The sequence below is a fragment of the Bombyx mori genome, chromosome 28, assembly GCF_030269925.1.
Source record: "Bombyx mori chromosome 28, ASM3026992v2".
NCBI classification, from domain to species: Eukaryota; Metazoa; Arthropoda; class Insecta; order Lepidoptera; family Bombycidae; genus Bombyx; species Bombyx mori.
In genome coordinates this window covers 21,725-35,139 of record NC_085134.1, presented here as the reverse complement: position 1 = coordinate 35,139, position 13,415 = coordinate 21,725, and the positions used below count along the sequence as shown (strand labels likewise).

Below are 13,415 nucleotides of genomic sequence, written 5' to 3'. Positions count from 1 at the left end.
ATGAGTATTCAGATTATAAGATAGATACTAGCGGCACGCTCCGGCTCCACTCGGGTCTTTAACAAAATTTTCAATGTTCACGATTGATTTCCACGGTGAACAAATAACATCGTGTAATAAAAATGAAACCCGCAAAATTATAATTTGCGTAATTACTGGTGGTAGGACCTCTTGTGAGTCCGCACGGGTAGGTACCACCACCCTGCCTATTTCTGCCGTGAAGTAGTAATGCGTTTCGGTTTGAAGGGTGGGGCAGCCGTTGTAACTATAATTGAGACCTTAGAGCTTATATCTCAAGGTGGGTGGCGCATTTACGTTGTAGATGTCTATGGGCTCCAGTAACCATTTAACACCAGGTGGGCTGTGAGCTCGTCCACACATCTAAGCAATAAAAAAAAAAATTTGACGTTGTTTTATTTCTTTAAATTCAAGAATACTTATTACGGCATAACTACAATAGTTAGACATATGCTGTTGCGACATTTTTTGTAAATAATAATGTGTTCTACAAACTCGTAGTACATTATTTTATTCTATCATCAATAGTTTTCGCAGGGCACACAATGTAAAGAATACTTTAGGTAATTTTTTTACACCCTCGGTTACATTATTGGAGTTTTAGTTAGGATCCCTATTTTTTTTCAAAAAAGAACGTTATGTCACTCAAGAATAGTGTAGCTTCGAAACAGTGAAATAATTTTTCAAATCGGTTCAGAAGCTTCGGAGTCTATTCGATACAAACAAACAAAAAATCTTTCCTCTTTATAATATTAGTATAACCTACCTTAGATACCGTCGTGTAGAAGCGACTATGGTCACTAGAACAGTGGAGTCGGTGCCTCGCCGGTGTAGCTGTGCAGGAACTATTGCTTCAATGTTCTATTGAATGTCGCCTCACTAAGAAATACTTCAGTCCTAACTTATAATTAATTAAATGCGTTTTATTTACCTAATTATTATTACTGATTTATGTCGTGATCGATATTATAAAGGTATTTCTACCATTAACAGCGCTACAATAGATTAGGTTCGGGCTATAATTCCCTGCAGCATCTGTAAATCTGTGTGAGCAATTCTCCCCCCGGCAGCTTCCCTCAGAGCTCGTCAAAGAGATCGCTAATAGTCGGAAATGAGACGTCGCTGCGTCGCTTGTTGCGATCTTCATTCCGGATCATTTAACGCGTCGCCGCGGGACCCCCCCTCCCCGCCCCGCCCCTCCCCACGTGGACATGTGGCATACTGAAGTCATTTAAAACGTAATCATTACCTAAACCGAAGTCTATTCACTACTAAGAATTACATTTTTCTCACCTAAATTAAATATTCACAAATCGCAAACTCTATTTCAATTTGCATGTTTTGCTCTCGAGGTCTGACAATTATAACTAAACGTGAGATTATGAATGTGTTTATCTCCGAGTGCGCGTGTGTGTGTAGGAAGCGAGCGCCCTCTCGCGCCGGAAGGAAGAACTCGACAAATTAGTACCGCACGGCCACGGCAGTACAGTCTACTCAGTACACAGCACACACTCGAACAGAGTACTCACTCGATCTAATTAATTAACAATGTATGTATTTTATAATGTAATTAAAGCGCACAAAAATAAATTTTTTTACAACTTCACATTATAAATCTTTAAATTTATCTATCATATATTTAACCTTCCTCTTGAATCACTATATCTATTGCTGAAAACTGCATTAAAATCAATTGAATATTTTAAAAGATCTAATAGAGCGGAAGCGACTTCATTTTACACTATGTAAAGATAATAATAATAATGATAGGACGATCGACATTAGTCGGCATGTCGCCGTCCGGGACATCTTATTAGACATATTATTGTTTCTGGCTGTTTTGCTAATGGCGAGACTTGCATAGACACATCGCAGCCGCCAATGTAGTTCCATAACAATATGTATAAGATTTTATTTCAGAATATATAAATTCCATAAAGTTTTGGTTGCAAGCTTATATTTAAAATGTTACTAAGTCTACTACTACTAACTAATTGTTAAATGAATTCCCATTCAATGCTTGTAATATTAACTATCCATTTTGGTGATAATACCTTCAGAATATTGTCGGAGCTCACACGCATCCTGTGCCAGCTCGACGCGGTCGCTTCCTCATGCTGCCGCAGCTGTCGTCGACGCCAGCCCCCGCGAACATACGGACGTGATGCGCTACAGGAGCCCCACCATCATCCTGAAGGCATCACTATATTATATCTATGTGTAGATTGTTGAAAGCCGCCCTCCATACTTAGTACAAAGCTCGAGTATGAATTACTAGCACTGAATATCAATTCTCTTCTTGACCCGAACGAAATGAAAAATCACAATTAATATTCATGTGAGATTAACATAAATATTATAGTTTTTCTTTAATTTCATAGTATTTATGAGCGGACTGCGTTTGGTGTTTAGGGTACATAAATAAATGATCAATTTAATTATGAATAGTGTACTATCTGTATTTGTCGGTGTGTTGTGTCCCCCCCCTGTAATTGTTTGCGGCCATTACAGATCGCTTTGTGCGAGTCCACGATCACTCGATACCTCTCCGACAGATGTAATTATGCTTCTTACGCAACAATCGCGCTTGTCGCCCATATACTACCAGTATATCCATATAAAGATATGTCCCTACAATTATTTATTGATGTAGGTAATGACGTGCTGTGACAGCTACAGATATCCTGTTCCAAACTTCGTATACTTGAACATTTTGAGATAAAACATTCTATATCATAATATGTATGCGTGTATTTTGTAATTCAAGAAGATTGACCGGAGCCCCTCAGTCCGTCGGTCCGTCGCGGGAGCCGGTGGTCGGTCAGTCCCTAGTCCCAGGGTACTCGGAGGAACAGCGATTAACACAATAATCAAGGATCCCTATCATTTAACTTAACCTTACGCACAGAACAAATTGAGTGTCGGCGCGGTGAGTGCAGGGGCCCCGGGGCTCCTCTCGACTCGCCGGGCTCTCAACGTTCAATGTTCGATCGCGTCTTGTACAATACAATGTTCGGTAAGTGCTCGTAATTATCGATAAACGAGTCGGTTCGTCGTCGACGATATATCGATAACGCAGTAACGACCGCCGAGTGTTTGATGGGGTCCCTCCGAGCCGCGCGTGTTCCAGCTACGCTCTCACTGCGCGCGGCGTGCTGTACAGGACTGCCGACTACTCACCCTGACTATTGAACCACGAGCCGCCGGTTCAGATTCCAATCGCGATCGCCGATGCAGAGTCTGTGTGTAATATGAGTAGTTCTCGTGTGTTACTAGTCTCGGCACCGTCAATACCATACGTTAATTAAATATTATCATTATTGCAGTTGCACGCGTTGTGTGAGCACGCTGACGTCACTTTATTTTTTTTCCTACCTACGCTGATAGCCCTGAGAGGCTATTTCAGCGGAACCTTAACTAGTAGGTGAGCTCACGGGGCTCAAACCTGACGACGTTGCTAACACGAACCCTAGCAAGAGCCGTGCTTCGCAGAATCTACCACCGGATCGGAAACGCGACCCACTGAGAAGATCCGGCGAGAAACTCAGTGGGCTGTGTCTGAGGGTTAATTAACTCGTCGAGCCCTTCGTCGCAAGCGACGGGTTCGACGAGGACTGTGACCGGTGCTTGAGGTACCTAAAAGCACCGTTAGTGGATCCGAAATGACGTGTTTGGGGTGACGCCGACTGCTTTCCATTCTTTCTGCAGGATCGTGAATGGTGACGTCACCTCATCGACAAAGCGCCGCGCCGCTGGAGCTCTCGGCCGACACACAGCGACACGGCGACACAGCGACACGGTGTCGGCCGAGGCTCAACGTCGCGCAGTCGCTTAATGCGAAACCTTTCAGAGTGTTGAGAGTCGCTAAACAATGAGTCGACACAAAACGTACATTACCGATCCGCCACCACTTGCGCCCCACTTACCGCCGGGTGAACTCTCCGCGGGCCCGCTTCAGCCGTCTAGAGTGTAATGAGAGTGTAATGCGTCTCGTGCCTTGCATGCGCACCTCCCACTCAGGACGAAAGCTCTGACGGCGGAACTGCAGACTCACGAACAGAGACCATGAGACGTGCATTATTTTTTTTGGGCCCACGTACGATAGCATGGTCTTTCACGCATTCATCTAAGCAACCAACCAAGCTGTCGACGTGCATTAGTTATCTTTTAGTTCTGGACGTTCATTACCTTTGGGGTGGCAGAGGACGTCCTTTATAATAAGGGTTAAACTATGAAATTGCCGTTTTATTGTAATAGGTAGTTCGAATTGACACAGAACCTTCATGGTTTGAGATTTTGAGTGAAACTTTTTTCAAATGGTTACCTGTGAGGTTCTTCTTTTAATATACAGTCGTGGTCAACTAATTAGGGACATTCAAGATAGTGAAGGGCTATAACCGGTTATGTACATTTAAATATAAAACCCTATTGATTTCTCAGCACCTATTATTTGCATAACGTGGTCCGATTATTATGCTATAAATGGCTGTAAATAAAAGATTTAATAAATAGAAAAAGTACTTAATATCAAAGATTAAACATGTATTAAATATTATGGTACAATTCTGTAGTGGACATTTAATTAAGGACAGTAAAGTATAATGAAAAATACAGTTACACAAAACTTATAACCTTCAGTGTTATAATATCTTTAACAGCTCCATTTTATTACGTGTAAAATCAGTACCCAGTAGCAAAACCTTTGTTAGTAATTACCGCTTGACACCGATGTGGCATAGACATTATCAGTTTCTGACATGTTTCGACAGGAATGTTTGCCCATGCCTCACAAAAAGCTTCATGAAGTTCATCCAAATTTGTATTACGATAATTGGCAACTTTTTTCTGGATTTCGTGCCAAAGGTGCTCAATTGGGTTGAGGTCCGGGCTATTTGCTTGCCAATCTAGCACCGATACAAACTGACTGGTAAGAAACGACTTGACTGAATGGGCGGTATGTTTCGGGTCGTTATCCTGCTGAAACGTCCATATAATAGGGAGATGCTCCTCAGCATAGGGAAGCATAGTTTCTTCCAATATTGTCTTGTATTGATGTTGGTCTAAGTTACCCTGAACTTTCCTCACAGGTCCCACTCCACGACCAGAAAATGAACCCCATATTTTAATGTTTCCACCGCCATGTTTCACCTGTTTTTTTGTGAATCTTGGATTCATTTCCGCTTTTAGAGGACGCCGTACATATTGCCTTCCATCTGAAGAAATCAAATTAACCTTGGTCTCGTCAGAGAAAAGTACATGTTGCCATTGGGCGTAGGTCCAATGTCCATATTTCCGTGCAAATGCCAAACGAGCATTTCATTTTATGTTCTTTCTTCAACAACGGTACTTTGCGAGCCACTCTTCCGAACAACCCTGCTTCTACCAAACGTCGTCGAACGGTCCTCGCAGATACACCGGCTCTTTCGTTTGCCCCAAACACTTCGTGTTTAATTAAAATAGAGCCTAGAAACGGATCTTTCTTAGCTAACCTGGTTATCATTCTATCTTCTTGCGGAGTCGTTTTTCTCGATCTTTTTGTTCTGGACACATTTAAAGCTTGTTATAGCGCTTGAAATGTTGCACTGCATTGCATACCATAGTTTTTGAACAATTTAAATGTTGTGCTATCCTTCGGTATGACCAACCACGCTCGACAAACTTCATGATAATTTTTCGTAGTGTTGGATCGCAACTTTTATTTTTGCCCATTTTTCTTCAAAATAATTCTCAAAACTTAAAATAAAAAATCTGGTATGCCGCCAAAACGACCACTAAACAATAAGAAAAGAAACAAAAAAGTTTAAAATTCCAATTTTGAAATTAGAACGGAATAACCTCAGTGTCCCTAATTAAATGGCCAGCCAGCATTATTTGAACCAATAGCACTATGATATTGTATCAGCTATACTGTAAAGAGGTTTAATGTTTAAGAAGTTGTTATTGTTTGTATAATCGCGCACATAAATGACTAATTACACTTACATGTAAAAGATATGGAACATTGCTAAGACTCGTTGGAAAATAAAAAAAATATTCACAATTTGGCTTAACTAGAGATTGTCCCTAATTAGTTGACCACGACTGTATGTGCGACATTCTATTATCGACTTTCAGTTTGACTTTCAGACTTGTTTTTTATTCAGCTTAGACAAGAAAAATGGATATTTCGAAAATTCGAGAGATTTTTGAATACGAGTTCCCAGGCGGAACTAACGCTGCGGAAACCGCTCGCAATATCAATGTTGCGTTAGGAGAGAGGACCGCTAATGAACGCACCGTGTGCTTTTTGGTTTAAACGCTTTCGTGATGGTAGTTTTGACTTGAAGAACAAACCACGCGGAAGACCGCCCACACACGTGAATAATGAATTGAAAGAGATGATGGAAGCCGGTCCGAGCCAAAAGAGTGTCCTAAAGCAAAGCATACCAGTAAAAAGGTAATGGTAACTGTTTGGTGGACTCAGCATGGTGTTATTCACTATAGCTTTCTCCGATTTGGTCAAGCAATAACAGCAGATGTTTTCTGTGCCGAACTCCGAACAATGATAGCAAAATTTGCCGTGAAATGCATCGACTCATGAATTTATCTTCACCGTTATTGCTCCATGATAACGCGAAGCCTCATACAGCACGAGAAACCGTTTTAACTCTACAGAAACCATTCCTCAACCTCCATATTCACTAGACCTTGCTCCATTTTTTTCGTGATTTGGACTGTCTTCTACGTGATAAAAAGCTTTCTTCCCAGGAGGCAGTACAAAATGCTTTTAAACAGTTTGTAGAATCTAGATCACCAGAATTCTATTGCAAAGGCATAAATGAATACCTTCCTATTAGATGGCAGCAATGTATAGATAAGAATGGTAGATATTTTGAATAAATAAACAAATTAAATGAAAAAAAAAAAAAAAAAGAATTTAAATTTTTGAATACAAATCGGCAATTTCATACTTTAACCCCTACTACATACGCATGTAACGTCGTATCGCATAAGGACGTCTTCTGACGCCTCAATGGGGAAGGTCGGTACTTTTTGATCAATTCACACTGGCACACGCCCCCGCAACTGGTTTAGGGAGTCCAACACTCATATAAATATTAGCCTATCCATTAATCACATGTATTTTCTACATGGATCCCAAGTTTTAAGCCAATCGGATGCATGGTTCAGTAGTTATACCGGAACATCCGTAACCATTTTTTTTTTGTGCATCGAAGACTTCGAGACGTGTCAAAATAACGTTATTGATTAAGTGTTTTGTAACGTTATTGAAGTTTCGTTATATTATGCAGACTAATGCCCGCGACCAACACGATCAAATCTTTCCCGAGGAAGCCGTAATGCAACTAGGATTCGAAACATTGCGAGTGAAAGGACTGAAGAAGAACAAGAATACCTAGTTATTTGTGCAACAAGGGGGCAAAGTTGTTTTGTTTCGAGTGCTGATTTTGATTCCCGAGCAAGCGCAAAAATTCTATGATTGATTCACGAGCGCAGCGCCAAGTGAAAAAGAAAAACTTAGAAGTGTTTTCTTTGAGATCGAATTCCAAAATCGAATTTCGAAGGGGTTTGCTCTTTTCACTCGCTTTTTTTTATATGCATGTGAAAGAGACAGCACAGTAAAATCCGAATGTTTTAAATTTATGGCTGAACAATGACAACGTCGTAGCACTGAAGATTGAAAAATTAAAAAGCTACTTTGACCCATGCTTGAATCAAAATCGCGTCTTGTTCACTGTTGTCTTGCAGCAAAAGCGGCATGTTTGAGCTGCTGAGGTGAAAAATATAATAATAACAACTAAAATACGTGGCAAATAAAGAATCATTAAAACACTTGCTTTTTTAATTTACATTAATTAACCAAATTGACCTTCATAAAAATCAAAAGTCTGCTCATTGATTGCCTCTAAGGCGGAACAAAGTCCGCCAGGTCAGCTATTATCATATAGATTTTCGATACCTTCCCACATACATATAGTGGTGTCTCACAATGATACTACTCATTTATTGCGAGCGATTATCTTAGCTTTTTTATGTTTTTGTGTATTCTCATTGAGAGTAAATATAAAGTCACGACAGATTCGTTACGGCTTGAGAGAAAAGATATAATTTACATTCTAACCACTCGACCCTGGAGAAAGAAGGAAAAAGCATGTTACGTCTAGGTCTAGTTTAGGTTAGGTTTAGGTTAGGTTTAGGTTTAGGTTTAGGTTTAGGTTTAGGTTTAGGTTTAGGTTTAGGTTAGGTTTAGGTTAGGTTTAGGTTAGGTTTTTTTTTTTTTTTTTAAGTAATTGTCAGGGACATTTTTTAGGCTATTTAGCTATTTTTCCAATTGTCTTTTTTTACTATTTGTAATGTCGGGTTCATGTTTCGTTTTCCATAATTATATAATATTCGTTTCTGTTCCCTTCTTATACTTATACTTTAATTCCCTTATATTTTACTTATATGCTTATTATTATACATTTTATTTCTTCACTTTTTTCCGATATATTTTCATTTTCACTTCTTATACGCATTCCATTGTCTATCTGTCACATTTTTCGTTGTACATTTTATATAATTATGTTTACATTTTCTTTACGTTATCTAGTGATTACATTACCAATATAAAAATTTTCATTAATAAATTACGATATATAATATCTTAAAATTACATTTTTTAATATTTCCATTTTTCTTACAACATTTCTTTTTCTATTTTAAAACTAGAGGTCGCTACGAGGAATACGAGGAATTTGTTTTGGCATTGTAGTGATTCGATGATTTTGTGTATGTATTAATTTTAGTATTGTATATCCGCATATTTCAAAATATCCTTTTATATACAATTTATTTGTTTCTAAAGTTTACTTTTTGTATTATTTTGGTGCAATATTTTATGAAGTCTTGTTTAGTTTCTTTTTCATAGATTAATTGACTTAGTTTTGTAATTTCTATTTTGATTCCAATTCTTTGTTCAATTTCAAGTCGATCACTACAATGCACCGGACACTCTACAATTAAGTGGACGACTGTTTCCGCCATGTCCGGGTCGCAAATACACGACGGGCTCTCTTTGCACCGGAAGCGATTCAAGTACTCCGAGAACCCGCCGTGCCCAGTGAGTACTTGCGTGAGGTGCATGTTTATGCTCTCTGACTTTATAAATTTCTGGGCTATGTAGACGTCGGGCAGAAATATTTTTGTACCGGATGCGGAGGGTCCCTCCGTGTACCTCCGATTCCATTCATGGAGAGTGTCCTCTCGGATTTGTCTCTTCATGAATGAGACCGGGCATTGATCGTACACAGGTTTAGTTTTTAAATGTAGCGCGGCGTATTTCGCGAGCTCATCCGCTCTCTCGTTTCCTGCTATCCCCACATGGGCCTTCACCCAGTATAGCGAGATTGTTTTCCCTGCTTGTGTTGCCTGGCTTATGTTATTTTGTGCGTGTACTGCTAGAGGGTGCCTTGTCTCACTATTGCATAAGGTGTCATTCATTGCCCTGGAATCACTAAATATTCCAAATGAATATCCAGCCCTTTCCAGGGCCACCACCGTTGCATTTCGGAGAGCCAGGAGTTCAGCTTGGTATACGGTGCAGTGAGACGACAGCTTAAACTTTTTGGACTCAATTTCGAGGTCGTTTTTCCATAAGGAAAAAGCGGCCCCGACCTTGCCCTCAAACTTGCTCCCGTCCGTGTAAATTTTAAATTGCTAATTTTCCAGGGTGTTAATCTGCTCATGGTTCTCCAGATGTTTATATTGTAGGTGTGGCTACATGCAGGGTGTGCGGTTTTGGTGTACATTACTTCCTTCTCGACCTCCCTATCTCCGTAGGGGTGCTCCTTTTTTCGTTTCTTAATCTCAAATAGTGTGGCAGCCTCTTTGATACGGAGGTCGAGACGCAGTATCCCGGACAGTGCGAGTGCGGAGTTGAGCGAAACCGTTCTGTATGCTCTGCATATTTTTTGGGCGAAGCCTTTTTGCACGACATTGAGTTGCTTTCTAGATGCCAGCTTTGCAGTGGACTTCGCCCAGGCCCCAGCCGCATACATGATGACCGGTTCCACTGCTGCCGTGTATATTGTTTTTATTATTTCCGCGTCCAGTCCTTACGTTATTTTTGCCGCTCTGGTTAAATGCTTATATATATTTCCAATGCTTTCCTACATGAGAGGGTGATATGTTTATTAAAAGTTAATTTATTGTCGATAGTTAGGCCCAGCAATTTTATTTCGCTGTCCATGTCAATTGGAATCCCTCCCATGCTCAGGTGTGGGGTGTCATACTTTAGCCTGTTTATTATAACCATCGCTTTTGTCTTCTGTGGCGCGAACTTGAGTTTATTTTTGGTACCCCACTCCAGAACATAATCAAGTGCCTCCCTAGCGCTGGCGTTAATGCTCGACGTCTCTCCACTAAACACTAGGACTACGTCATCGGCAAATGCCTGTACGTGGTGCCCCCTTTGCTCCAGATTTTTTAGTAAGGGTTCGATCAGGAGGTTCCATAAAATGGGTCCCCCTATCGAACCCTGTACGCACCCCTTACTGGTGCTTTTTTGCGTCTCCTCTCCCGCATACCTCACCTTAACCTTTCTTTCTGTCACATAGCTGTCAAGTATTCTTCAGATGTTGATGGGACACTTCTCCTCCGCCAACCTCAGTCTGATGGCGGGCCACCATGCGCTGTCAAAGGCCCCCTCTATGTCTAATGAAACCATAGCTATAATTCGTTTTCGTTTTAGCTTATCCCGTACGTGTTCCATCAGATCATAGAGGGAGTCCTCCGTGCTCTTCTGCGGTACGAAGCCATACTATCTTGAGCTCAGTCTGGGGACCAGATGCCATCTGAGACGGCCAACGATCATCCTCTCGAGCAGTTTCCCCATCACCGGGAGGAGGCCGATGGGTCTATAAGACTTTGGTGCAGTATAAGTTTCCTTGCCCGGCTTTCTTAATACCACTACCGTGGCCTCCTTCCAGATGGTGGGGAAAAGGCCCAATTCTAGACATCTGTTGGCCATCGTCAAGTGGAAGTCCGTGCCACCTTCGACCAGCATCCGGACAATATCCGCGGTCACTCCATCCCCCCCAGGTGCCTTTTTCGGGTTTGAGGCTCTCGCGGCGCTTAACAGCTCCTCCTTACTAAAAGGTGGATCCTGTTCCTCTTTCCTGTCTTGGCCGTTTATATGCTCCACGGCTCTCCTTATTTCCCGATAATGCTCTGAGTCGGTTTGGCTGTTGTCGTCTGGGAAGAATGTATCCGCGAGCTCTTCTACCGACTCTTTTGGAGTCAGCACCTTGTCGCCTTTCACCATCATTTCATCCTCCTGTCTTCTGGTAGCCCTCCTTAAGATCCTATATATCCCATCCCACATATCTTCTTTCTTTTGCCTTCCACAGAACTCCTTCCAACTGCTTGTCTTGGCTTTCTTTACCTCAATTTCATAGTCTTCTTTTTGTTTTAGGTACCTGGCTACGACGGTGCTCCTCCTGCAGGGTGCTGCGCAGCGGATTCGTCGCTTTAGGGTAAGTGTTTTCTTTTTCTCAACCTCCAACTCCTTGGTCCACCAAGGAATCTTCGGTTTGGTTTTACTTTTTATTTTCGGAAGGACCTCTTCACTAGCCTCGATCACAACTGCATCATACTCGTTTATGGTATTCTCTAACTCTTCCTTTGTGTTTGACGCTTCCAATCTTTGGGTGCCAAGATTTTTGTCCTCCTTGAGTTGGGTTATCTTTTCAATAAAAGATTGCCAATTCACGTCCCTGGTATTGTATTTCCTTGTAGTACTCGCCTTTGGCTTGTCTCTTGACACTTCCTTTGTCAGAGTAAACATGATACAGTTGTGATCAGAGCTGACGGCGTCTTCGATCACCCTCCACTCCCCCACCCTACTTAGCAGGCCGGGGGAGCAGAAGGTGACGTCGATCACACTGCTAATCACCCGGCCTCGCCTCACAGTCTGGAATGTCGGTTGACCGCCGCAGTTCAGTATCTCCAACCGATGTTGATTTGCCAAGCCCAATATAGCTTCTCCTCGACTGTCTGCGGTTTTACTACCCCACCAGATACTCTTGGCGTTTATGTCGCCTCCAACAATAATGGACTTCGGTCCAAGCTCTCCGATTGCGCGACTTAGGTGGAAGAGGTAGTCGTCAACCTGTTGGTCTGGTTCAAAATACACGGATATGAGTGTAGTCTTCCAGTCTTCAGCTCCGACTTCCACCACGGCGATGTTGTTTGTTGTATACTTTGGGTGAGCTCTGGCGTATATATCTGGATTTAATATCATTATCGCCGCTTTCACTACTTTGTCTTTGCCATCGGCCTGGAAGACCCTCACTCCCCGGTAATTCTTAACCACTCTCCTACCACCCACGTACGGTTCTTGTACTAGCACAAAGTCGAACTTCGTTTTGTTGGCTTCTATTATGACCTCATTTGTTGCAAGTTCGGATAGGTTTAGGTTTAGGTTTAGGTTTAGGTTAGGTTTAGGTTAGGTTTAGGTTAGGTTTAGGTTAGGTTTAGGTTAGGTTTAGGTTAGGTTTAGGTTAGGTTTAGGTTAGGTTTAGGTTAGGTTTAGGTTAGGTTTAGGTTAGGTTTAGGTTAGGTTTAGGTTAGGTTTAGGTTAGGTTTAGGTTAGGTTTAGGTTAGGTTTAGGTTAGGTTAGGTTTAGGTTAGGTTTAGGTTAGGTTTAGGTTAGGTTTAGGTTAGGTTTAGGTTAGGTTTAGGTTAGGTTTAGGTTAGGTTTAGGTTAGGTTTAGGTTAGGTTTAGGTTAGGTTTAGGTTTTTTTTTTTTTTTTTTTTTTTTTTTTTTTTTTTTTTTTTTTTTTTTTTTTTTTTTTTTTTTAATCTCGTCCCCTGACTATACTATTCTCAGGGTTCGTTTTTGCCCTATGCTCTGTTTATACACGTTTTACTTATTCACCTAATGGAATAAAATATAATATATAAACCTTTTATGTGGAATTAGGACGTGTTGGGGTTATATCCTATGCTTCTACACTATCTTGCTTATCCTAAATAATTTTTTCAATGCCCTTTATTTTTGTGGGCGAGTACCAAGTACTCATTATTACTATTTCACATACATTTTATTTACATCTTATTTTTCTAGTTATTATGCTAGTGTCTACTTTATTTATTCATTAATTACTGCCAATGCAATATCTTTATCTATCTTAATTCTAATTTATGTTACTCTTAGGATAAGCTTTAACTTTATTACTTAATAGCTAGTTTACAATTATTATTTTTATTCTTATTTCTATTTGTTTCTTACTATTACTTTTTTACAAACTTTTATACAGTATTCTAGAAACTGCTCTTGTGTTTCTTTTTGGGATATTAGCTTCTGGAAATTTTCTGTTTTAATTGTTACGCCTATTAATTGTTCTATATTGAAT

At 40.7% G+C, this 13,415-nt stretch overlaps 1 protein-coding gene across 1 annotated transcript; it reads right to left on the bottom strand.

Annotated features, from left to right (window-relative positions):
- Positions 1 to 7,704: 7,704 nt before the first annotated feature.
- LOC119630715 (uncharacterized) lies at positions 7,705 to 10,058 on the bottom strand. The gene is made up of 3 exons (XM_038021077.1): positions 9,813 to 10,058; positions 9,083 to 9,717; positions 7,705 to 7,789 (listed from the first exon to the last, which is right to left on the bottom strand). Exons 1-3 carry the CDS (start codon positions 10,056 to 10,058, stop codon positions 7,705 to 7,707), a joined length of 966 nt encoding a protein of 321 aa, XP_037877005.1.
- Positions 10,059 to 13,415: the final 3,357 nt, after the last annotated feature.